Consider the following 23,724-nt stretch of genomic DNA (forward strand, 5'->3'; position numbering starts at 1 on the left):
TTATTAAATTACTAAGTTTATTAATAAATCAATTAAGTTTATTAAACTTAATAAATCATTAAGTTTAGTAAATTACAGATTGATTCCATTAACTTTGTTTAAAATCAATTAAACCCGATTGTGATGGTGCCACCATATTATTATTTACTTCATACATGTGACATGTATTAACATAAACTTCGTGTAGTTGTTGACACATTCTCATACATTGGATGGTTTCCATCATATTATAGTAAATTTCATGCAGCTAAGAAACTTTTTTCCATTTTTTATTCTTCCGAGTTTCGGCGTAAATATGTTCTCGTATGACATGAGAGATACAATTGACATAAATGATTGCATGTTGACATGTTCAATTAAATGAACTGACAATAAGGTAGATCTATTATGAAAATAATTAATACTACTAGTATAGTACTAGTATTATTTAGTGGGGCAAATCCGGGGCTGGCTTTGTCCTCCTAATCAATATATCCATACACCCAACTGTCCACCTTTTATGAAGCTGAAATTTCGATTACGTAACAAAACCACTCCCATAGTCCGACGTAAGTTTCTCCATCTGGAATATATCTATACGCATGTCTCCCGTCATCAATGAATGGGATGATAAACTACCGGACTAAGGGAACTTTTACTGACAAACGTACAGCATATACTGGATTCTAAATTAATAAGAAGTGGAATATTTGTTTTGGGTTTAAAGGGAAGCTCATTAGTTTCATAACATATCAATATTATTAAAATATGATCATTGCTAATATTTGTCTCTACTATTACTTGGCATATCCTTACTTATTTTACCACTGTTTTTTCAAACTAAATTTTACCCTTAAAGGTAAAATGGTCAAATCAGATTTTGGTCCCCACCTCACAATCCCACGTAGGCCTGGGCATTCGGGGTCCCAATCGGGTTTCGGGTTTTCGGGTTTATCAAAATCAGTCCCATTCGGATTATATAAAAGTTCGGTTCGGGACCGGTTCGGGTTCTACCGGGTTCGGGTCGGGGTTAGTAAATCTTCAAAGAACCGGTACAACCCAATATACTTTCGGGTTCGGGTCCCAATCGGTTTTTTGGTTTAAAAGTACCTGATTTTTACCTATTTTATAACCAAAACATGAGTAAAATCGGTTCTTCAGTTTTAAAATACCTGATTTGTACCTATTTTGTAACCAAAACTTAAGTAAAATCGATTCAAAAATAAGGAACATCAATCGTGATCATTCAAAATCAAACGAAAAGTAAACATATTTACTCATAAAAAGAAAACCAAATAAATAAAATCATAAAACAAAAACCAAGTTCTCATGAAATGAGAAACATTGTTTAACGAAAACAAAATCTAAATTCAAATACTTCAAGATTCAACGGCCATCTTTAACAATCAACCTTCATGTAATAGAACCACCAACCTTCATGTAATAGATAAGTATTTTAGATGTTCAATATTTCTTAGTGTATTTTGGATACATATTAGGAATTGAGATCATGTTTGGTACAAGATCTTTTCGAGGTTTTGAATGTTTCGGGTTCTATCGGATATCCATTTAGATTCGGGTTCGGTTCGGATAATACCCATAACCCGAAATACCACAAAACAAGACCCATTCGGTATTTACTTCGGATTCGGATCGGTTCGGATTCATTTTTATCGGATCGGATTCGGTTCGGGTTTTCGGATTCGGTTTATTTGCCCAGCCCTAATCCCACGACTGAATTAAAGCATATTTGCATATACAGACTTTTATTAGTGCTCGAACCACTATTAACCGTTTTTAACCATTACACGAAAGTGATAATTTATTATGGGATAATTATGGGATGCTTACACCGAGAAAAAAAACGAAAGTACATAGACACAGTCACATAAGTATCAGATTTTTTTCTCTTTGATTTTTTTTCTGAACAAAATCCTAAAGATCTAAAGAAAAGAAAATAAGATTGACTAATTATGTTTGTAATATTTCTCCAAGTTTGTAATAGCATAATATATATCCACCGTTAAAAAAAAAACTTTTCACAAACCCGTTTAATTAATCCACTTAAATTAGAACAAATAACATAAAGTCAGCTGCCCAATAAAAATAAAATTATTTGTATAAAGATTAAGTACATAATAAGAAAACTTATAATTTTTAGAACTACAAAGTATGTAAAGTATCAGAAATGATATTCTTAAGACTAAAAAAATTCTGCATTTCGATTATAAATTTCTTTTGCTTGATATAAAATAAAGTTTCATATATAACTTTAAGAATATTTAAAACGATTTGTGGTATTGGATATTCAAATTAAAAGATATTTTGGTTGACAAATAAATACATATGATTTTTAACAATTATTATGCAGTGATGTTGAGATTTTGGCTTGGGTTATCGGGTATCCACTTAAGTACATGTCAATTTTTTGGATATAAGTTATTTAAAATTTTGAAAATATCGTGTTCGTGTAATAGAACATATGGGTTGGATTTGAGTCGGCTCCTCTTGGATTCAGGTGGGTACGTTTCTCATGAAAAAAGTACAAATTTCTAGATACATGTTATATCTGGTTCAGGTTAAGATACTTTTAACTAAAATAACCAAACTTTCCAATTCGGTTTGTATATTTAAATCCAAATTACACGAACTTACCCAAAATAAATAAAAATGACCAAAATAACAAAAAAAAATACTCATTAGATATGGTTCAAATTGGTATTCTTTTTAACTGCAAGTAACCATAGGTTCAAATTGGTATTCTTTTTAACTGCAAGTAACCATATATACAATTTGATTTGGGTATTTTGCGACAAAATCATCAATTTTTAATCAATTTATACCCAAAATAACTACTATATTTAATTTTTAATTTTCATTTAAGGTTTTAATAATATTGTAAGTATGATAACAACTAATAAGTAAATATATATTTATATGTTTGGATACTCATTCGGTTTTTTTGGTGCTGATCGAGTTTGGTATCAATTTTTGGATATAGCAATTTAAATTCCGTTCAAGCATAAACAAGAAGATCAATCATGATTTTCCACAATCTTACGGATAACCAAGAAGAGAGAAGGTCGTCGAAAAGAATGGGGGGGGGAAGTTTAGGAGGTATATCTGAAATTAGACCGACCTTGTGAAGGGATCGTCATCGTAGTTGGGTCAAGGAGAGAGTCGTCTGGATTCGGCTGAGTCTGGTCCTGATGGGGTTCTTCCCCTATCATTGAAGATTACCCAGAGAAGGCGGTCGGAGCTGTTCAGTATGGGACGCCCTTGGGATGGGGAACACTGATTCTCAGCCGTTTTATTGACCAAGGAAGGTTTTTCCTTGCATCTTGTTGTTACTCTGACTTCTGCTGGTGCTCCCATTGTGCCTTCAAGCGTTATTCATTGGGGCATTTTGTAAGTGGAGCTTTGGATAAGAGGTCTGCTGTCGACGGGTAGATCAAAGGTGATGACGATCCAATGAAAAAAGCAAGGTGGCGAATTGAGCGATCTGTTTCATCTTCTGTGGCGCCCATTGAGCTAGATGTCATCTCTGTTGGGTCTTGTCCAAGAGCAGGCCGATAGAGACTGGGATAAATTTGTGGCGCATGTGAGTTTATTTCCTCTTTGCTTGGCGTTCTTGGTTGATAGTAGTTAGGTATGCTTGTTTGGTTAGTTCATAGACTATTAATTCAGGTTATTCTTTTGGATAGTTTGGTTTTGGTTATTTTTGTTCGACATAAATCTTATTGAATTAATCCGAAATAAAATTTGGTTTGGTTCGTTAATCAGTTAGTTTGGTTTTCAAAAATTCTATTAACTTAATCAAAATTTTGATTTTAGTTATATTTGGTTTAATCTTGTTAAATTTGGTCAATTTTGGCAAAATCGGTTAGTTCAGTTTCAGTTTTTAGTATGGTTTGATTATTTTATATTTTTTTGAAAGAAAAAAGAAAATCAATGTAAGCAGTTGCCGAAACTAACCGAACCAAAAACCAATTTTTTAAGCTGCCAAATCAGAAAAAAAAATCCTACTAGAATAAGTAAACTAACCACAAATTTCATTTTGGTCGGCTCTTGAAGTGTCGACTTGGAAAATTGGAGTCGATTTTTGTCCATCAAAACTTGAAAGCTCATGAATCTTGGGGGTATCGATTGACACCAGGGCTGGGTGTCGATCGATACTATACTCCGGTCACCAAAATCAGCTTCGTTTTATTCTTCTAACCCCACAAATTCACATGTATCAACACCTTGTTCTCCATTCCTAGTAACGATGGCATTGAAAAAGTGTCTTGGGTTGGTGTCTGACTTTACAGGGAAAATTCCCTCACAAACTCAACAGTCTGTGCAACCTGAATATCCAGCTTCTTGACATGAGTTTTAAGAGCTTCAAAGTTCCTTTTCAACATGGAATCCATCTTCTTATTGAACTCTCTCATCCTGTTTTTTCCGTCCTTACAAGATCTTATCCTGCATAGACTCAAATTACTACCTTGAGTTGCTGCAGGAGGAGCCTAATAAGAAGAAAAACCATAGTTCCTCGTGAATTTGTTGCTGCTTTGGAAAAGCTTCTGAAACTAAGATATCTGATTGTAACCTTGGAAACCAGCTCCATTGACATATTTAACATCCTTTTCTTCAAATTCTTGAGTTGGTTCAAATGACTCAACCTTTGCAGCAAACTGAACTTGATTCTTATTCACAAGAAGATTGGTGATCATAATCCAACTTAGTTTTCACTTCAGAAATATGATTTTCATCCAAAGTTTCCTTCACTTATCCAAAGCCATCTCATACCTCCAATCTACACCTCTGACGAAAATTCCCAACAGTTGAACCTCACAGAAACTATGGTGTTGACAGTCTCTCTAGTATGCTCTGAATCTTATCCAAAAACCTTAAATGCTTCAGTAGGACCCTGAGAAAACATGGATATTTTATTTCTCAGCTTCTCAAAACTTGCATCATCAAAAAGTTGTTCAGGATTGCATTCTTGGTGTCATTCGAGGTAGTCAAAGATCCTGGCTGCAACTGCTTGAGCCAATAAGCTTCATCCCTAACAAGAGAGTATGAAAAAAACGTGCAGAAGAGGTAGTCTTCATAGAGTCCCTTTATCTTTATGCTTGTCACTAGATCCTCAAAACTCTCAAGATAGTCCATAAGATGATCATGAGGAAGACCATGAAAAGGGTGCTATCCCACAAGAGTGTAGTACACACGTTTAAATTTAAAGTCATTCCTTTGGAATGGAGAATCTCAAATCGCAAATCTGTTAACATAGAACTGACCAGGGATCAATTTCCCTGCTCACCAACCTTCTGGCCAGCTCTGTTACACGCTTGACCCTCTGGATCCTTTAGGACTACTTGATCATCAGCCACCAGAATAATCCGATTAACCATCTCTGCGTTTGCACGAATGGTGTCGATCATCACCAAGTGAGTGTCGGTCGACACTCTCTTCCGGTTGGTATGTTCTAACTCATAAAACTCCTGATTCGAAAGATTCAAAAGCTGATTTCCCTTATTGCTTCTGTTAGCTAGATGCATACACCTGAAATCCACAAGAAAAGAGATATAGAACTATTAATAAACAAAAAAAAACTTGTCTATATTCGACACCTGATCTAATGGTGAATCAAGAGTCCCCAACAACTATGCCAAATTTTATATGATTATATTAACCCTAATGAGCAACTGTACAATTTTAGAGGTGCATTGTAGTACTTGGGGATCATATTCACATAGACTCAGATCACACAATAGACTTCTGATTTTCGAATTAAGCTAGACAGCAGTAGTTTCAATGCAATAGAATGGTAAATAAAGATGTTGTAATCGAAGGAGAAGTGCGCTAGACTCAGGATAACTCACAGGTAAATCGGAATTGCAGATCAAACAATTGCTAAAGGTTTATGAAGAACAGTTCTAGAACTCAAAGCGCTATAATCTAATATAATCAATTTTCGTTGCAGAGATAATCTATGTCTAGATTCTAGAATTCCAAATCTTTTGTGATTCCAATCAGTTAAGACAAACATTAAGATCAGATTTGATACGTTCACTAAATCGCTAAACCAAATCTAATTCAGTCTGATTGATTGAACTACATCTAAGATTAGTTCAATCAATCAGTAATGCTTTTGCATCTACCAATTATCCTAAGATCTTGATTTCAGGTTGTGAATCCAAATCTAGCATTAAGAACAATCCAAATGAAGAATATACGATAATCCTACAAATTCAATCTAACAATTCATCATTCCTTTGAAGAACCCTGAATCTAACATGATCGATGAAATATAAATCATAATCTGAATAAATTGCGTTAAAGATCAAAAGAGTAGGTAAATGAGTTCAAAATCTTCTCTCTAATTTTTTTTTGACTTGTCTATCCAATGCTCTCTAAAGTAAAATAAAGTTTAGCCTAAATAATTTCTTTAGAATAGTTAATATAGGTTAAAAGACGAATCTGACCTCTTTTTAAATAAGGGAAACGTTTGGGAAAACTGCAGTTCTTGAAACTTCGTTAAAACACGTCAATTTCTTTGTAAGTGATGGGTGTCAGCCGACATCATTGGTGGGTGTTGATCGACACTAGGTCCAATGTTCGACTCCGGCTTGGTATTTTCAGCATCAATTCTCTCCAAACTTCAAAGTTCTCCAGAATCTCCAAACTTTTCTAAAGCGTACCCGAACCTACAAAGACTCCAAAAACAAATCAAAATATATAATAAAGAATCTAAAACATGATTTATATCATGTTCAAACCCATAAGAACCATGATATATCAACTGGTGTTGTGGAAAGAGAGAGGGTGGTTTCATAGATGACGACGATGTACGAAAGATGCTTAAGCAAGGTAAGGGGCTTAACTTGAGGAGAGATACCATTTAGAGGGCGGTGATGGCTGAGAATCAGATTTCTGGCATCGTTGCTTGCCTTAAAACTACATGAAGGAGGCTATCTCGACTTCTGAAGAGAAGATACACGAGATTGAGGCGGTGTCGGATGCCAGCATAACTTCTCTTGATGAGATGGATGTGGTTGATTTGGTCATGGAGGATTTTTGGAGGTGCATGATCGTGAAGGTGATCCCAAATGAGTTTGTACCATTTTATCTTTATTTTATCGCTTATTTCCTTCTGGAATGCTAGCTATTTATAAAAAAACATGTTATCACTCGCCTTTGAAGGATTTGTTCCAAGTAATTGTGCCTTTTAGTTTTTGAATTGATGATTCTTGAAATGATTTTCTTTATGGGGTTGTTGTAGCCAGGAGCACGAAGCTGGGTTTATCCTTTTGTTGCTAGCTTGCTATGTCAGCTCGACTATTTTTCTTGCATGAGATCGGGTCCTGGTTTTCCCTTACTCGTGTATGATGTTGTTATGCTTGTGTCTGTGGGGAATAAGATTTGTGGCTTATTCCCTAGGGTCAGAGAAGCGTACGAAAGCAGATTAGCTTATTTAGTACCACTCGACTTCTGAAACTTTACATGGTTATGCCCAATTTTGTTCTATTGTATATATTATTTTCTTTCGGGGAGAGCAAGATTTAGCTCGATTTATCCCCTTATGGTGGAGTCGAAGATAGTCATGCGAAAATGGCTCAGCTTATTTAGTACTTATTCGATTTATGTCTCTCTACATGGTTATTCCTTGTTTCCCATTTTGTGTATATTAGAGTCTATTTTTGGACCAGTACTTGGCTTGGCTTATTCCCTTATGGTGGAGTCAAAGATTGGCATACAAGAATGCCTCAGCTTATTTAGTACATATTCGATTTTCCGATCTTTGCGAGACTAGGCTCGACTTTTATTTGTAAGTCCTAATTATTCGGGCATGATGTTTAAATGTGGATTATTTCACCACTGAATTCATTTTGTGTGGTAAGTCAGTGGTAGTTTTGTATCTTATGCCTTAGTTTTCTTCTCAATTTAGCTTTTCAATGATGTTGTGGTGGTAAGCTTTTGGTCTATCTTCTTCTTCAATTTTGTGGTAGTCTCTGTTCGAGAGTTCGAAGTCCTATTTTGCTGGCTAACAATTGGTTATGTTAGCAGTCATGTTAGCAGCCAATATTTTTTTAGAAATGGTTGTAAAATGATTTTGTAAATAAATTATATTAATTCCTAAAAGTTAGGAATTATGATTTTTGTTTTTATTGATAATTGTTTACTAGAATTATGATTTTGTTGTTTTTGCTTTAAACAAAAAAAAACAAATTGTATCCTTTTGCTAGGTTGTTGCTTCTGATTTTTTTAATTCTATTAATTATTTCTTGTAGTATTTTCAGGTTAAATTTTTGGTAGATATAACTTTATAACATATAAAATATTGGTTTATTAAAATTTAGGAAAATAAAATCTATCTTACTAAAACATTCATATGTGATTTTTCAAGTTCGACCATCTTTTAGAAAGAATTAAATGTACGTTTCATAATATCCCAACATAAATTACGCAATATGTTCACTAAATGCATTTATTTATTTTAGTAAATAATATAAAATAGTTTCAATAATTTTAATGATAATATATTATAATATCTTTTTATTTTAAATATCTATATAAAAGTTTTAAGAAATTGGTAGGCGGTAACTAGACGCTCTGTAGAGGATTAGCACCTAGGCAGATTATTCAGAGCCTAGGCGGAGACTAGATGTTAACGAATTATTGATTAATTTTATATACATTTTACATTTATTAAGATATTTAGTTTTTGGTTTTAACTATAAAATTATCTTGATGAATTATCAAATTAGAAATACAAAATAAAAAGAATTACAAAAACTTTGTGAATTTTTAGTAACATTATTATTTAATTTAACAGATTTATACTATAATTTAAATTGTTTACACCGATTTAAACCCGTTTAAGCTGATTTAAAATGGTTTAAAGCGATTTGAATCTTATAAATCCTATTTTTAGAAAATTGTTTCTGTTAGAAGGGATTTATTTGCCGCCTCTTCGCAGCCTATACCGATTTGTGGAACCTTGTCTATATATATTCTAACAAATTTGTTGAAGAAAGATTCTAATTCTTATTAAAAAAATCAAAATTTTTTTAATATATTAATTTTATTTTTTTTTAAAGTATTATAGATCATTATTAATGTATCATTATTTATAAGGAAAAATCAATAATTTGATGTTTTTATATATTATATATTCATCTAGTTTGTTATATTAAATTTGTAATCTTTTTAATTAAAATAAATAATATAGAATATGTTCTCAAAACATGTTAAATTTAGTAACTATGTAATATATTTATATAAGAGTGAAACTTTAAACATATCTTCGATTTTTAGATCGACAACTATATATTATCTAAAAAAATTAACTTTAAGGTATTAAGTTTTTATAAAAATAATGTATAGTTTTAATAGTGTGGATCCGAATCTAGTAACTATTAAAAAAGCATACACATTACAAATAAAAAACACTGGTGTATCACTAAATAAAACTTCTTTAACTTTAAAATGCAGCTGGATCAAAGGCCGTAGAATGGAATAAAAAATATCCTAATAATATAAATTCCCACGTTTATAAGAATGACAAATGTTGGCAGTTAAATTTTGTAAAGACTGAATGCCCGAAAAAATATTAATAATAGTAATAGATTTTTATCTTATACAAGAAATAAAAAAATTAGAAGCTACTAGGCTCACACGTGAGCGTGACCAATAAAGTATGAAATCTGGTTAATTAGTAGGTATGAACTGAAAGAGGCTTTCTTTGTTCCCATTTTCTTCCTATTTGCTTCGTTGTTGTCAACTTCTGGAAGCCCCTCTCATTGATCGCAACGTGTATCTTCATTCTCCTGCGCAATTTAATGAATAGTCAATCCTCTTCGAATCTTCAACGATCTTCTTCGTATATTTAATAGGTTTCGGTCAAATGAAAACATCACCTCTGGCTCTTCCTATATAGTTGTAAACTTTACATCGTTAAACAAAAAATTCTATTTCGCTTCCTTCTCCTCTGCTTCAAGACCTTTCTTCACCACCATCATTCCCATTTTACAGGTATCTTTCTCTCAAGAAAAAATTGAGGCTTTTATTTTCAAAGAGATTGTTGTGGTAGGGCCTGCTTTTGCTGGACTTCTGTCTTAAGCAGTTATTGTTGTGGGGATCGTCTGATACAATAGTTTCAAAGTTTCTTTAATGTGTGTATTGGTGGGAAAGTCTCTTTTTTCATTTCTACCACTTGTTTGGTCCTCCTTCTCTTTTTGTTTTTGTTTTTGAAGAGATAAATCATGAATGGTTGGTTTAAACAGGGGGATTCAATGGAGTTGTTGTTTGGTTTTCAACCATTTTAATATTGAATTTGATGTCTTAACGTCTTGACCTTTTCACTTACCCTGAAGCGACTCTGTTTAAACTATAAAAAACTAAGTTTATGCGTCTGGTCTTTGAGTTTGGTTCCTGATAAGCCTTCTTCTTCTGGGTTTTTCTTGTTTTATTATTTTTTTGGAATCTGATTTGAGTTTATACATTGATTTAAGATATGGATACCAACCGGAGAACTCACCCGGATTGCAAATATTCTAAAAACCCCTTCCATGAATGTGCTTCTGATTGTGTAGAGAAGATTGCTCAAGGCAATGGAAAGAAGAATTCAAAGAAGCAAGGTATCTTTTTCTTTTAACTTTCTCTGTTCTTGGGGATAGAATCTGCAGTATGACTGATCTGTTAATCTATAAATGTGTTTTGGCAGTCGATCAAACCACATCATGTTTCATCTGAGTGAATATGATAATATTTGTCAGTATCAAGAACTTGTTCTAGAGTTTTTGAAATGAATAAACTGTGTTTTTGCTCTGTTTTTATAATCAAGACTCTATCCTTTCTTTATTCTTATTCTTGAATGTTTTATTACAGCCTCAAAGGTTCTTAGCCTCCCAGGGAGTTTTGGTAAGAAAAAGACAGAATCACACCCACCGTCACCTCTTAACACAAGGCAGCATCAGAACGGTACTGCCAATTCGCCAAGAGTTCATCAATCAAGACCTTCACCAATAGCTGTGAAGAAGACAACGGTTCCCGAAAGTAACAAATCTTTCCCCTCTTCACCGGCTGATGAAATCTCTGTTGACCTCAACGGTCAGCATGATTCTTTCAACCATAGGCCAGAGAAGCCCTTGAAGACGGTTCCTCTATCCCCAAACAACATGGTATTTCTTGACATGTTTTTTTTAATAGGAGACAATCTTACAAGTAAGAGAGGGGCATGTTGACATCTTCTTCTGTTTTGTTTTAATGTTGTTGTTTAGGCTGATCGTTACAAAACTGTATCACCAAGACCTCGAGGAGGGTATGAGCACAACGGCAAGAATGAAACAGCCAGTGAGATTAGTGAATTCAATGCTGTAAGCCCTCCAAGGTCTTACGTCAATGATGATGATGATGATGAGGAAGGTGTAGAGCTCGACCTTCAATCAGTAATGTCGGACACATGTGTTTCGGTTGGAAAATACCGTGTGAGCTCTGGTGTCTCCACAATCCTACAGTCAATCATCGACAAACACGGAGACATAGCTGAAAACTGCAGGCTAGAATCAGCATCGATGAGGTCCAGATACCTAGAGTGCCTATGCTCGCTGATGCAAGAACTTGGATCAACTCCGGTCGCGCAGTTGACCGAACTTAAAGTGAAAGAGATGCTTGCGGTTATTAAGGACTTGGAGTCTGTGAACATCGATGTTGGTTGGCTACGTTCTGTTCTTGAGGAGTTTGCTCGGTTTCAAGAGAACGCAGACGCGGAGAAAGAGAGACAAGAAGAATCACTGAGGTCTAAGAAACAAGAACTGGAGATTCAGGAAGCAGACTTAGCCAAGATAGAGGAGGAAGCAAGGGAAGCGAGGTTGAGGGTGGAGGAGATGAAGGCGGAGCTGGCTGAGCTTGAGACAGAGCGGTCGAGGATGGAAGAGATGGGTTTTAAGGTTGAGAAATTTAAAGGGAGGTCGTTTCTTGATGAGCTTCTTTGATGTTAATAAGAGTAATTAAACTCAATACTCCAAAAGTATAACGTTTAAGTTTGATATTGTTCTTTTAACAGTCATTAAATGTGAACGATATTACAGTTCCTAGTGAGTTGATTACTATTCACAGAGGGTATTATTTTCTTGTTTAATTCTTTTGTACCTGTGACAATAAATTACCTCGTTCTTATTATAATAGGTTTCTGAATATTTTGTATCTTCATACTTATTGTTTAATAGATTGCTAATATTTAGAGGTTGAAATGAAAAAGTTAATACATTAATTTTTTTAACTGAGTTTTGGAATGAATATACTCTGTTTTTGCTCTGAATAAATATATACTCTGTTTTTGCTCTGTTTTTGGACAATCTGATCAAGGCTTTTTTTCTTTTTTTAATCATCAACTACAGATTCATACTGGAATTGGAGTCTCTAACTTTTCTTTATGCTTATTCTTGAATTGTTTATTACAGTAGTCTTGGATTGGAGTCTCGTTGACCATAGTTATTGATTCAATTTTGGGTTTGTAAAAGTTTTAATCTCTCTTACTAGAACACAAATATTACTTTGAACCCAATTTTTTTGTAAGATTAAAACTAAATAAATCATTTTATTATAAAAGAAACTAGAGAAACCTCTAAGATAATTTTTTTTTAATTTATTTCACAAAAAGAATCCAGAAAAATGATCAAACGACGTTTTATTAAAGAGAATATATATAAATATTTATATTCATAGAGTTAACTAATCAAAACGTATGGTTTAGAGTTAAGTTGTGAGGTTTTGGAACTAATGTTTAAAACAAAAAATACTAAATTTTTAAAAATAGTTTCAAAAACCATTTTTGAATTCCAGAAAAAAAAATTGAATTGTTCTTAATGTGAACAGTTGCTCATTTGTTTGATTGAACAGTTGTTGCTCATTTTTTTCTTTGTTTCCTTAAATAAAATTTACAAAATTATATAATGTGATTAATATATATGAGAGCTAATTATTTTGAATAATAAAGATTTGTTAACAATTTGTGTATATTATATCATATTCCTAGGTTATTTATTCATATTTTTGCTTTCTTGGTGGGATGCATTGTATACTATTTTGTTTATCTTGCTTTTGAGATATTTTTTCTTATCATTCATTGTTACTAGGGAAATTGCACCCTATATACATAAAAAAAACTTAAATACACTAACTAACCAAAATTTCCCATCTCTCCTACTTTCTCTTCCTATCTCTCTACTCTCTCTCCCAAAATCTAATTTTCATTTTTTTTGGGTTATTTGGCAAATAAGCCCTTACTAGGGAAAGTAACTTATGTGAAAAATGGAAAAGCCTTCGTACCTATATTCACAGCGTTTCCAACAGACATGATGTCAGACTCCGTATATCTCTCCTCCTTTTAGTAGGCAAAACCCCTACTAACATGTCATCATAGAATAAGTTTACCTAAAATCATTTCCAACGCATATATAATCAACAAAGTTTTACACCTTAAAATATATGCAACAGGTATTACAAAAAAAAATGCAAATAAAATAAACAAGAATAGTAAAAACCCACGATAAAAAATATTTAAAGTTTTAAACCATACTGATTAGGTTTTCTTTACGATTGTTGTGTAATTAATGAACCTAAAGAAAAAACTTATTATTGTTAAGATCATGCTTTGTGGTTTGTTGTTCAACCAGTTTAGTTTATACGGACTATCCAACTAAAACAATACATAAACTGGACGCTGATTGTATCATACGAACGGTTCTAAATCTGGACCAAAGACATATACTAGCCGGTTTAATTCCGGTTAAGTTGTCCAATCCTCAATCTTTTTTTTTTGAAAAGCCAATCTTCAATCTTACTACACATTACATATTGATATTAGTATACGGTTGGCTCTCTACTCTTGCATAACGTTTTTTTTTTTTTTTTTTTTTTTTTTTTTTTTTTTTTTTTTTTTTAACAGGAGGTTCAAAAGTGACCCGTAATCCGCACGTGGTTTCCGTTTGCCCAAAGACCCGTAATCCGCACATGGTTTCCGATTGCCAACCATCTAATCCCCCTGGCCCGGAACCAGCCGGCACTAATACCCATTACCCAAGGACCCAGCACCAACGCCGCGATAACTTTAAACTTGGGGAGGGCGTAAAGCATTCCGTGGCCACATGAGGTATTCGAACCCAGGTCCGTATTGGTTTGTTAACTACCTCAAGACCACTAGCCCACCACCCTGTGGTTACTCTTGCATAACGTTTCCAGAAGCAAGTCTAAATTCTTCCAAGAGGAACCAGTCCCTTGGACCAAAGCTTCTTTTGCCATTTTTGAATATTCTTTTACATTTTCCCTTGCGAGTTTTCCGTCTCCTTCCATTAGTTCTCGAATCTGTAAGATAGAAATATTTTTTAAACACATAAAAAAATTTAGATGTCACCCTAACATTAAATAACTATAAAATTAACTTATCGATTTGAACCCTTTTTTGAACCTTGTGTATTTTTTTTAGTTTGTCTTTAACAAATAACAGAAAGATCATTTTCATAAAGATTTATAAAAATAATCTAAAAATGAAGAGTTTTCTAACAAACAGGAAAGATATCAAAATAGTAAGTTGGCATATATATATATATATATATATATATATATAACACATAGAACAAGATCTAATTAGCTTAAAAAGACAGAATTAACGTTGTTATTTACCAATAATTCATGTCGTAATCTGTTCGAACTATTAAAATCAAAATTAAGAAAAAAAATTATGTTTGCAACTTGATTACCTTTTGACTTAATTCCTTTCGTGTCACGAATCCTTGCACACTCCCGTCTTGGGTTTCAACTCTTACTCCAACTTTTACCTCCTCAGCTACCATCTTCGCGTTGAGTGGTTGATCGGCCATCATTGGCCAAGCCAACAATGGGACCCCAACGCATATACTCTCTTGTGCTGAGTTCCAGCCACAATGACTCAAGAAACCTTCAACACTTTCATGTGACAGTATCTCCCACTGGTCTACCCAATCTGTCACTATCATCCCAGTATCTCTTATTCTATCTTTGAACCCCTCTCCAATAATCTCTTCCACGTCTTTTCTTGTGACCCATAAAAAGTTTATCTTGAAAAATCATAGACCATAAATTATTAATTCAACGTAAGAACTCAATTATAACCCATGTCGGTAGTTCAAAAAAACCTATGTCGTACACTGAATACCTAACTTGTATAGTCACTACTTAAACTAAAATAATGAAACTTGTGACATGTAAACTAATATCGAAAACCATAATCAGTTATTAATACATAATCAAAATCAGAAAATTAAAAAAAAATCAATTAAGATATATATATATGTATATATAACAATGAAAATGAAAATTTAGTTAAATTAGCTTGAGTTTAATTAAAATTGTAATCATCAAATAAATTTAATGTAAATACATTAAATAATCCAAAATACATAAAATGTAAAAATAAATAGAGAAAATTAAATAGAACAAAAAAATAGAAATCAACTTACGTTATTGTTAAAGTTTTACCAAATCTAGACCTATAAAAATAACAGCATTAACTCAAGGAATTTTAATTTGTCTGACAAAAACTAAATTTAGAGAACTAAAAAAATAATAAATATGCATAAGTTTCTAAATAAATACAATTTCATTAAAAATATTTATGAAATTTTAAATTTTATTAAAACTCATGCCGATGAATCACAGTTTTTTTTTTAGAAATTACCGAAAAGCATAAGTTATAATAATTACATAATCAATACAAGTATTATTTGAAAATTAGTTTGGAAAATAAGATCTAACATTGCTTCAATCAAATAATTGTAACTATCATACAATTTAACACTTAGGGGATGTATTGAATCTGAAATTTGAAGTGATTTGATTTTAATGAGTTTTTAGATGATTTTAGATGAATATTAAAATTTGGTGTGGTTTTGTTAAAGAACTCTAGAATCTCATCTAAAACCATAGATTTGGATTTTTATTTTAATAACTAAGAAACCTCTCTCAAACACCTTAAAAACATTTAAAGCACTCTAAAATCTCCAACTTAAATTTTGTTCAATGACAATAGATTTTAGAGTGTTTGTTAAAATGACAAGTTCAATAAATGTTTTAAAATCATCTTTTGAATAACATTAGATTTGTCACTTAAATACAAATCATCTAAAACTCTTAGTTGAATACACCTTAATCTCTTAATACTTATATAAACAATAATTCACATTTCTCCGTTCAAACAAATGTAATTACCTATATATAAATTTAGTTAACAATGAGTTTGACACTTAATCTTCTAATATCTAAACAAAGAATGTATAACCAAAATTTTAATACAAAAAACAAATATAGTTACAATTAAATTAACAAATTTAAATGTATTCATATAAACACAGTAAAAACTTACAATTCACGATTAAAACAACAACAATACTAAGAATTAAAACAAATTTAGTTATATAATTAAAATTTGGTGTACACAACATAATCATATTCACGCCCAACTTGACACAAAAGAAAATTAACACAAAATTATATCTTTTAAACAAACCAATCCATCAAATTCTGCGCGGACTTGCCCTAGTATGTTATAAGTGAGTATTTTAGTCAAAAATTAATTACGAAAAAGAAAAAAACATAAGAGAGATGAGAAGAAAAATTCTAAAATATTATTAACATGTGTCATTTTGCCATTCATTACAGCATTTAAAGTAAAATAAATTATAGTTAAATAAATAAATTATAATAAAATATTAGTATTCATTTAATTAGAACTCCTTTTCAAGAACTACACTGATAAAATCAATAAGAATCAGTTTAAGAGTTGATTAAGAAAAAAGAATCAGTTAAAGAAAGCTGTGAAATTGTGAAAAGGTGGAAAAAAGAATCGTAATTTTGCCTAATCATCATTTTGCATTTATTAAATGAACAACTCAAAAATTACATAAAACAAGGTGTTACCCAGCTCAAACCTATGATAGTATGATCTGCAAGCTGTTTTAAAAGATACTAACCACCAGGCTATGTAATCTTCATGGAAACACTTCACACATATAATATAATATTTTAAACTTTTTGCGATGTTTCTACATTTGAGATATGTATCTTCTGTTTATGTTATTTATAGAAATCATTTATAGTAAATACAATACTTTTTGAAAAAGAAACTTTTCTTTTGAGCAACATGAAAAGAAACTAAAAATGAAAAAAAAAAGTAATTGTTCGTAATTGTTTTAGTTTATTAAAAAAATTGTGTACTTAACTTTTTATGAAAATTAGCATGAATGCAACGTCTTGAAAATAAATTATTAAATATTATAGATTGATGACAAAAGTATATAATATAGATTTTATATGCTCTACTGTATCGACACGGAAATGATTTTAATAGAATCAAAACACGTGCCGAACAATAAAACAATAAAAACACGTCATAAAATAACATGCTTTTTGTATCCATCGAGATTTGCTTTTATAAAATTGTTCGCATCTATAATATTAAAAGAGAAGAAGTTTTGAAAAATTTATTTATGAAAAATTATTAGACCATTTTATTAGACTTAACTATTTCTCACCTTATATTTTTCTAATTATCTCTAACTATTAAGATCTTACCATATATTTTTCTAACTATAAAAAATCTACCTACTCATTATTAATTATTTTTATTATATATAACCAAAGTTTATAAATACGTTTATATTCTTTCGTTTTCTTTCTGCAGATACAAACTTTTCATTCAGCAAAAAATACCTACATGAAACAGACTCACAAAATAAATATTTATTGTTTCACTGTGTCTATATTAATAATTCTTTGAAGCTTGGTGTTACAAAATAAATATCTACACGACTTCAAATGGTAAAGGCGATGATTCTGATAATGGCATCATGTACTTGGTGCTTCGAAAATGTTATCATTTACGAAACTATATACTCTTCATGGATTATCGGTTTAGATAGAAAAATGGTTCTTTTTTTTTTTTTTTTTTTTTTCACTGAAGTTTATTAAAAGAACTTAGCCCAACAAGACTAAGCCCACATGCTATACAAACCAAGGTCAAAAGAAAGACTAAAGAAAAGGCCATCAAACCAAACGAAAGCCCAAAACAAACGGACCAAACAACATTTTGTTAACTATGGGCCTGACCCATAGGAGAAACCCGTTGTAGAAGGAAGCACACGTAACCCACCAAATGTCTGATCGTCTCGCGATCGAAGAACACGTGTGAAGTCACGAATCCCTTCCTTCCACCGGAACCAGAGAGAAGAACGGCGGAGCTCCGCCGACAGTGAAAACGAACCACAAGAACCAACAGAATGGTCTTCAAAGAGGCTCGAATCAAGGAATCTATCTGGCGGATCTACGAACCGACGAAAGATAATCAACCGCCTACAATCGATCTTACATCTCCGACTATCATGCAAAACCAAACAGGCATCTTTAAAGATAAAGATAAGCGTGAAGATGCAAAAACCCAAAAACGATTGGGAAGAAGAATCGTCAAAGCTTCAGAAAGAGAGGCAGTGAGAAGGAAAAGAACAGAGTCGTAGATCAAACGGATCCGGAAAAACCCGGACTTGAGCCGGCGATAGCGATGCTAGAAGGAGCCATCACCTCCCGGAGACAAAAGCCAGCCGTCCACGCCGGAGAAGAAGGCGAAGACGCCGGAGACAGAGACCGGTCGGATGAAACCGAAACCGGGAACAAAAAACAAAGGTCTCTCTCACTCTCAAAACAAAATCTAACCTCTCTGAAAGATTTTTTAGAAGATAAGAGAGGAAGAGTGTCCGAGAGAGAACTCTCTCTCTAGGAGAGGAGAGAGAAGCCTTGAGGCAATATTATCGTCTAACTATAGAAAAATGGTTCTATATATTTTCAAACTTTCACATATAAATATTTGATGAATCTTAAATATGTATTATAATCAATTAAAATATAAAAAATAACATTTTAATAATTTTTCTATTTTTCAACTTGACAACTTTAAAATATCCAAATATTTTTATGTCATTTTGTTCATTCAAAATATCTAAGTCAAATAATTAGCTCAAAATATAGTAATATACTAAATCATTTTCTAGATTTATCATTAGATAGTAGATCAACAATTGTCAAATACGGAAATTCATCGTTACGGGTGATACTTTATTTACATTCTAATATATTGAATCAGTTATAACAAATAAATGCATAAATTTATTTATGGAACTTGAAAACATATTTTATTGACGGGAGATTTAGTTGGAATTGCACATCAAATCTTTACTATTAAAAAGGGAAGATTCTTAAAAAATCTACTTATACAAGGTTGTTAGACTATTTCATTAGACTTAAATATTTTTTTGGTCTTACCTTATATTTCTCTAACTATAAAAATACTTTACATATCTTTTTCTAATTTAAATGAACTCATTTATTATTCTCCTATAATCTATTATATAATTACTCTAACAATAAATCCCTATGAATATAGACAGATTATTCGAACATGTTTATACATAACGTGATCATTACCACATATAGTTCAATTATTAGTATAAAACTTTCAATGGCTTAATTATGTTTAATATAGGTTGTAATGGATAATCCTCTGGTTTGTAACAATTTTTTTCATTTTTCACTTTGGTTTATATTTTTCGGTTCCAAAAATATATGATATGCTCGGTTATTTATAAAATTTCAGCTTAATTTTAGTTTTTTTTCCAGTTTGGTACGGTTCAGTGCACGCGGGTAAATATACTCAAACCTATAAAATATCTTATATAGAAATTGTATAAAAAGAATTTATTTAATTTCAAAAATAAACCCGCGCTTTCTAAACGCGGATCAAAATCTAGTAATAATTAAAGATATGGAAGCAGGTTGACCAGTCCTATGTCCAATAAATTTGTATAATTAACGTTTAAGAGCATCTCCAATGTAAAACTCCATTGTTTTCTCTAAAATAGAGTAAAAGTGAAAATAAAGTAAAATTGATTTAATCCTACAGCATTTTTCACTCCATAATAGAGTGATGAATAAACAAAAAATAGATTATTCCTTTTATGGAGTAAATTTTATTATGGAGTGAGATATGAAGTTGAGTTGAAGCATTCTTTACTCTATATTCACTTTTACTCTATTTTAGAGAAAAAAATGAAGTAAGGATGGAGATGTCTTAAGAGCATGATTAACATGAATTCTTAGGGTGAAATTTTTAGGAGAATATAAAAAACCGTCTCTAGCTTTTTTAGTTAAAAATTAAGAGACGGTTTATTATATTACGCTAAGAACTCCACCCTAAGAATCTCTCATTAATCATGCTCTAAAAGCATCTTCATCCGTACTCTATAATTTTAGAATGGAACAATGGAGTATAAAAAATAATACTAAAATACTTTATAACGCTTCAAAATATCTCTATCCGCATTTTACAATTTACTCTAAAAGTGAATGGAAAACAGAATATAAATAAAAAATAAAAAATACTAAGTGGAATGGAAAATAAAATATAAATAAAAAATAAAAAAAATATTTTATTTTTTATTTTTTGTTCATACACCATTTTTTACTCTATTTTTGCAGTAAAATATAGAGTATGGAAGAAAATACCCTTAAATAATATGTGTACCTGAAGGTCAATCATATATAGGATGAATAATTGAATACAGACATATATTGTCTGTAGCTAAGGGAACGCGTACGTACCTTGGAATCTTCCAAGCCAAAAGCTAATTCATTGAGTTGCTTGTTTGATATCTCTGCTTGCGTTCCAAACGCCACGTACAAAACCGGACATCCTTCCTCTAACTTCCGGTCCAGCCAGTGAACCCAAGCCGGTTTAGCACGTCCTTGTTTAGGAAGATCTGTCAGGCATAGTGGTCCAACACACCACGACTTTGGTCTGCCAGAGTTGTTGTTGTAATCGACGAATGTTGACTCAAGCTCGTAGAAACTATTTACTAAGAACCCATGGCTTGTAGTAGTCGACATTCTTTGGTCAATGATTAGCTCAGCCGCTTCACCCGACTGAAAACCATGGCTGATATCACACTTCTTTATCCGGATCCATGGAAAGTCTGGTACTGTTACCGGTTCAGTATCAGATTCAGTTTCCGGTTCGGTAAAGAGTTTGTGTTTGAAAGCAGAGACAGGGACAGCAACAGCGTACGAGTTCATGCCATAGAAGACCAATCTTGGAATCTTGAACTTATCTGCGGACTCCGATGTCCACCAGAGGAATCCATCTGAGACCATGAAGGAAACTTCTGGAAGATTCTTTAGTGATTCTTCCAAGAAAGGTTGGAGAAGCTTCGTGGCGCGCGTGAAGGGAACGTAGAGTGACATGGAAGGGAGCTTGTCGGTGCTCTCGACTCCGGGAGGGATTCCGGTTATTTTTTCCGGGAAAGGGAGAGATATGACTTTGTTCTCCGGTGTGTCGGAGAGGAACTCGGACACAAAAGGTTCGTTCTTGGGGGTGGTGAAGATGGTTATGGAGACGGTGGTTGGTTGCTTGCAGCTGTGACGGAGTAATAGACGGCCGAACTGGAGGAGAGGGATTGTGTGGCCTTTTGACATGTAAGGGAAGAGAACCACATGATTTGATGATACTGCCATTTTGTTATCTTGTATATGTTTCTTATGCGTTTGCAAGCCTATTTATAGGCAGTTACATGTTTGTATTGATATTCATTACTTATACTTGTAGATTAAGGTGCTGTTTAATAAAGTAAAGAAGAGTTAATTCAATGAAAAATGTATCATGTTTACATCTATAGATGTTGAGAAAAATGCATATACACATGTCACATGTGAGAGGAGACACCACGCAACTTTGCAATTTTCCATATATAATATAAATACTTAAAAAAAAAAATACAAGGTATTGATCCCAACTGATTTCAGTTTCAAAGTTTGATCTTTTTGTTCGTATGTTATCTGGGTAAATTCATCGGGAACAACTATATATGTATGTTTCGTTTTTCAAATTGCTTACAACTCATTTAGCAAAAAAATTTTGCTTACAACTTGTTGACCAAAAAAACAAAATTGCTTACAACTTTAGTCAAGTCCCACTTTATTCGGTCTACAGGTAAAGTTGATCTTCGATGTAACACATAAATTTTGAAATTTGAGTGTTTCATTTAACTTTAATTTTGAACTAGATTTTGATCCGCGCTTAGAAAGAGCGGATTTATTTTTGAAATTAAATAAGTTCTTCTTATATAAGAGATCATGTATAGGTTTGAGTACATTTATCCGAGTGCACTGAACCGTACCAAACTGGAAAAAAGACTCAAAATTAAGCTGAATTTCACAAATAATCGAGCATAAAAAAAATAGAAACCAAAGTAAGAACCAAATGAATACTTACAATTTTAAAATACAAATTATATACCTATTAAACATAACTAAACCATTAAAAATTTATACTATTAATAGAATTATATGCGGTAATGATCACATTTGAATAATTTATCATATATTTATATGGATTTATTGTTAGAGCAATTATATAATAGATTATGAGAAAATAATAAATGAATTCATTTAAATTATGTAAAATATTTATATAGTTAGAGAAATATAAGTTAAGACCAAATAAATAGTTAAGTCTAATAAAATGGTCCAACAACCTTATTTAAGTAGATTTTTTAGGAGTGATTCCCTTTTAATAGTATATATATATATATATATATAAACTAAATAAATTGATTTACTATATATGTCACCAAAGTGAATTTGCCTTTTCAATCACATATTCGTATAAAATTTCATTGTTAAACGTGATTTATCTGGAATAATAAAAAGATGAGAGACGTATCGAAAAATAATTTGTGGTATCATGTAAATGGGCTCAGAGTACGAAAAAATATCATGTGGTTAATGTATGGTTTGTAAACAAGATATTTGAACTTCTAAAAAAATTAATGCACTGTATGTCGCAAGGAATAGAGCCCACGGATCGAGAAAGCGAACGTAGGAAACCAATTAGCCGTGGGCAAATGGAATGTTAGAGTCGAACACAGAAGAATGTGGAGTTATGTGTGAGCTCACACTAACATGAGTAACGATGTCCGGGCGCAACGAGGGCGTTGCATTCTGTGAGAGTAAGTGAATTGTAACATTCCGGTTTGTGATAACGGCTTAATAGAATTGATAACTACCGATGTCATCAAAGTTCACTTAACTTTTCGATCACACATCTGTAAAGAATTCCATGGTTAAGTGTACTTTAACTAGAGTAGTGAAAGGATGAGTAACATACTGGAAAGTCATTTGTGGTATCGTGTGAGTGAGGTCAAAACACAGAGAAAAATCATGTGGTGATTATGGGGTCAATAAATGAGACTTTCGAGCCTCCAAAAAATTAACGCACTACACGTCGCACGGAATGGGCGAGTAAGCACGCGTGGAAAGCCCATTAGCCATCGACGGTCGAGATGTTACAATATATTCCGAACTTCTGACCCAAAAAATTAGCATAAATGTTTTCAGTGAATTAAAAGATTGTTGCCTTGACACAACTTCAAAGAACGCTTCGGAATAGAGGCAATTTTTGGGGATATAAACCTATCTGAGTTTTTTTTAATCCAACATCACTTATATTTCATCAAAAGAATTAGGTACAAAGGTTGAAACCAAAACATAGTTTAACCACTTATAAAATTAGGGATTTAGTATCAACCTGAATCAAAAGATCCAATATTACCAAATCAATCCCCATTGTATGCTTTAGCCCCACAGAGAACAACATCTCCCACACCTTGGGATGACATTTTC

General features: G+C 32.3%; 2 protein-coding genes across 3 annotated transcripts; one reads left to right on the top strand and one right to left on the bottom strand.

Moving 5' to 3' along the window:
* The first annotated feature begins 9,515 nt into the window (after window positions 1–9,515).
* LOC103846020 lies at window positions 9,516–12,175 on the top strand. Its single transcript, XM_009122948.3, has 4 exons — window positions 9,516–9,999; window positions 10,479–10,604; window positions 10,855–11,147; window positions 11,247–12,175. Exons 2-4 carry the CDS (start codon window positions 10,481–10,483, stop codon window positions 11,958–11,960), a joined length of 1,131 nt encoding a protein of 376 aa, XP_009121196.2. The 5' UTR covers window positions 9,516–9,999; window positions 10,479–10,480; the 3' UTR covers window positions 11,961–12,175.
* Window positions 12,176–13,518: 1,343 nt separating this feature from the next.
* On the bottom strand, window positions 13,519–22,468 carry LOC103846019 (UDP-glycosyltransferase 90A1). 2 transcript variants are annotated; one of them, XM_009122946.3, is made up of 4 exons: window positions 20,650–22,467; window positions 14,727–15,062; window positions 14,187–14,331; window positions 13,519–13,850 (listed from the first exon to the last, which is right to left on the bottom strand). In XM_009122946.3, the coding sequence occupies exons 1-4, from the start codon at window positions 21,556–21,558 to the stop codon at window positions 13,831–13,833; spliced, it is 1,410 nt and encodes a 469-aa protein (XP_009121194.1). In that variant the 5' UTR covers window positions 21,559–22,467; the 3' UTR covers window positions 13,519–13,830. The 2 variants fall into 2 exon arrangements, with proteins under 2 accessions (XP_009121194.1, XP_033131502.1); XM_033275611.1 differs by having other exon boundaries at window positions 13,579–13,868; window positions 14,205–14,331; window positions 20,650–22,468.
* Between the last annotated feature and the right edge of the window lie 1,256 nt (window positions 22,469–23,724).

Source organism: Brassica rapa, chromosome A07 (genome assembly GCF_000309985.2).
Source record: "Brassica rapa cultivar Chiifu-401-42 chromosome A07, CAAS_Brap_v3.01, whole genome shotgun sequence".
NCBI lineage: Eukaryota > Viridiplantae > Streptophyta > Magnoliopsida > Brassicales > Brassicaceae > Brassica > Brassica rapa.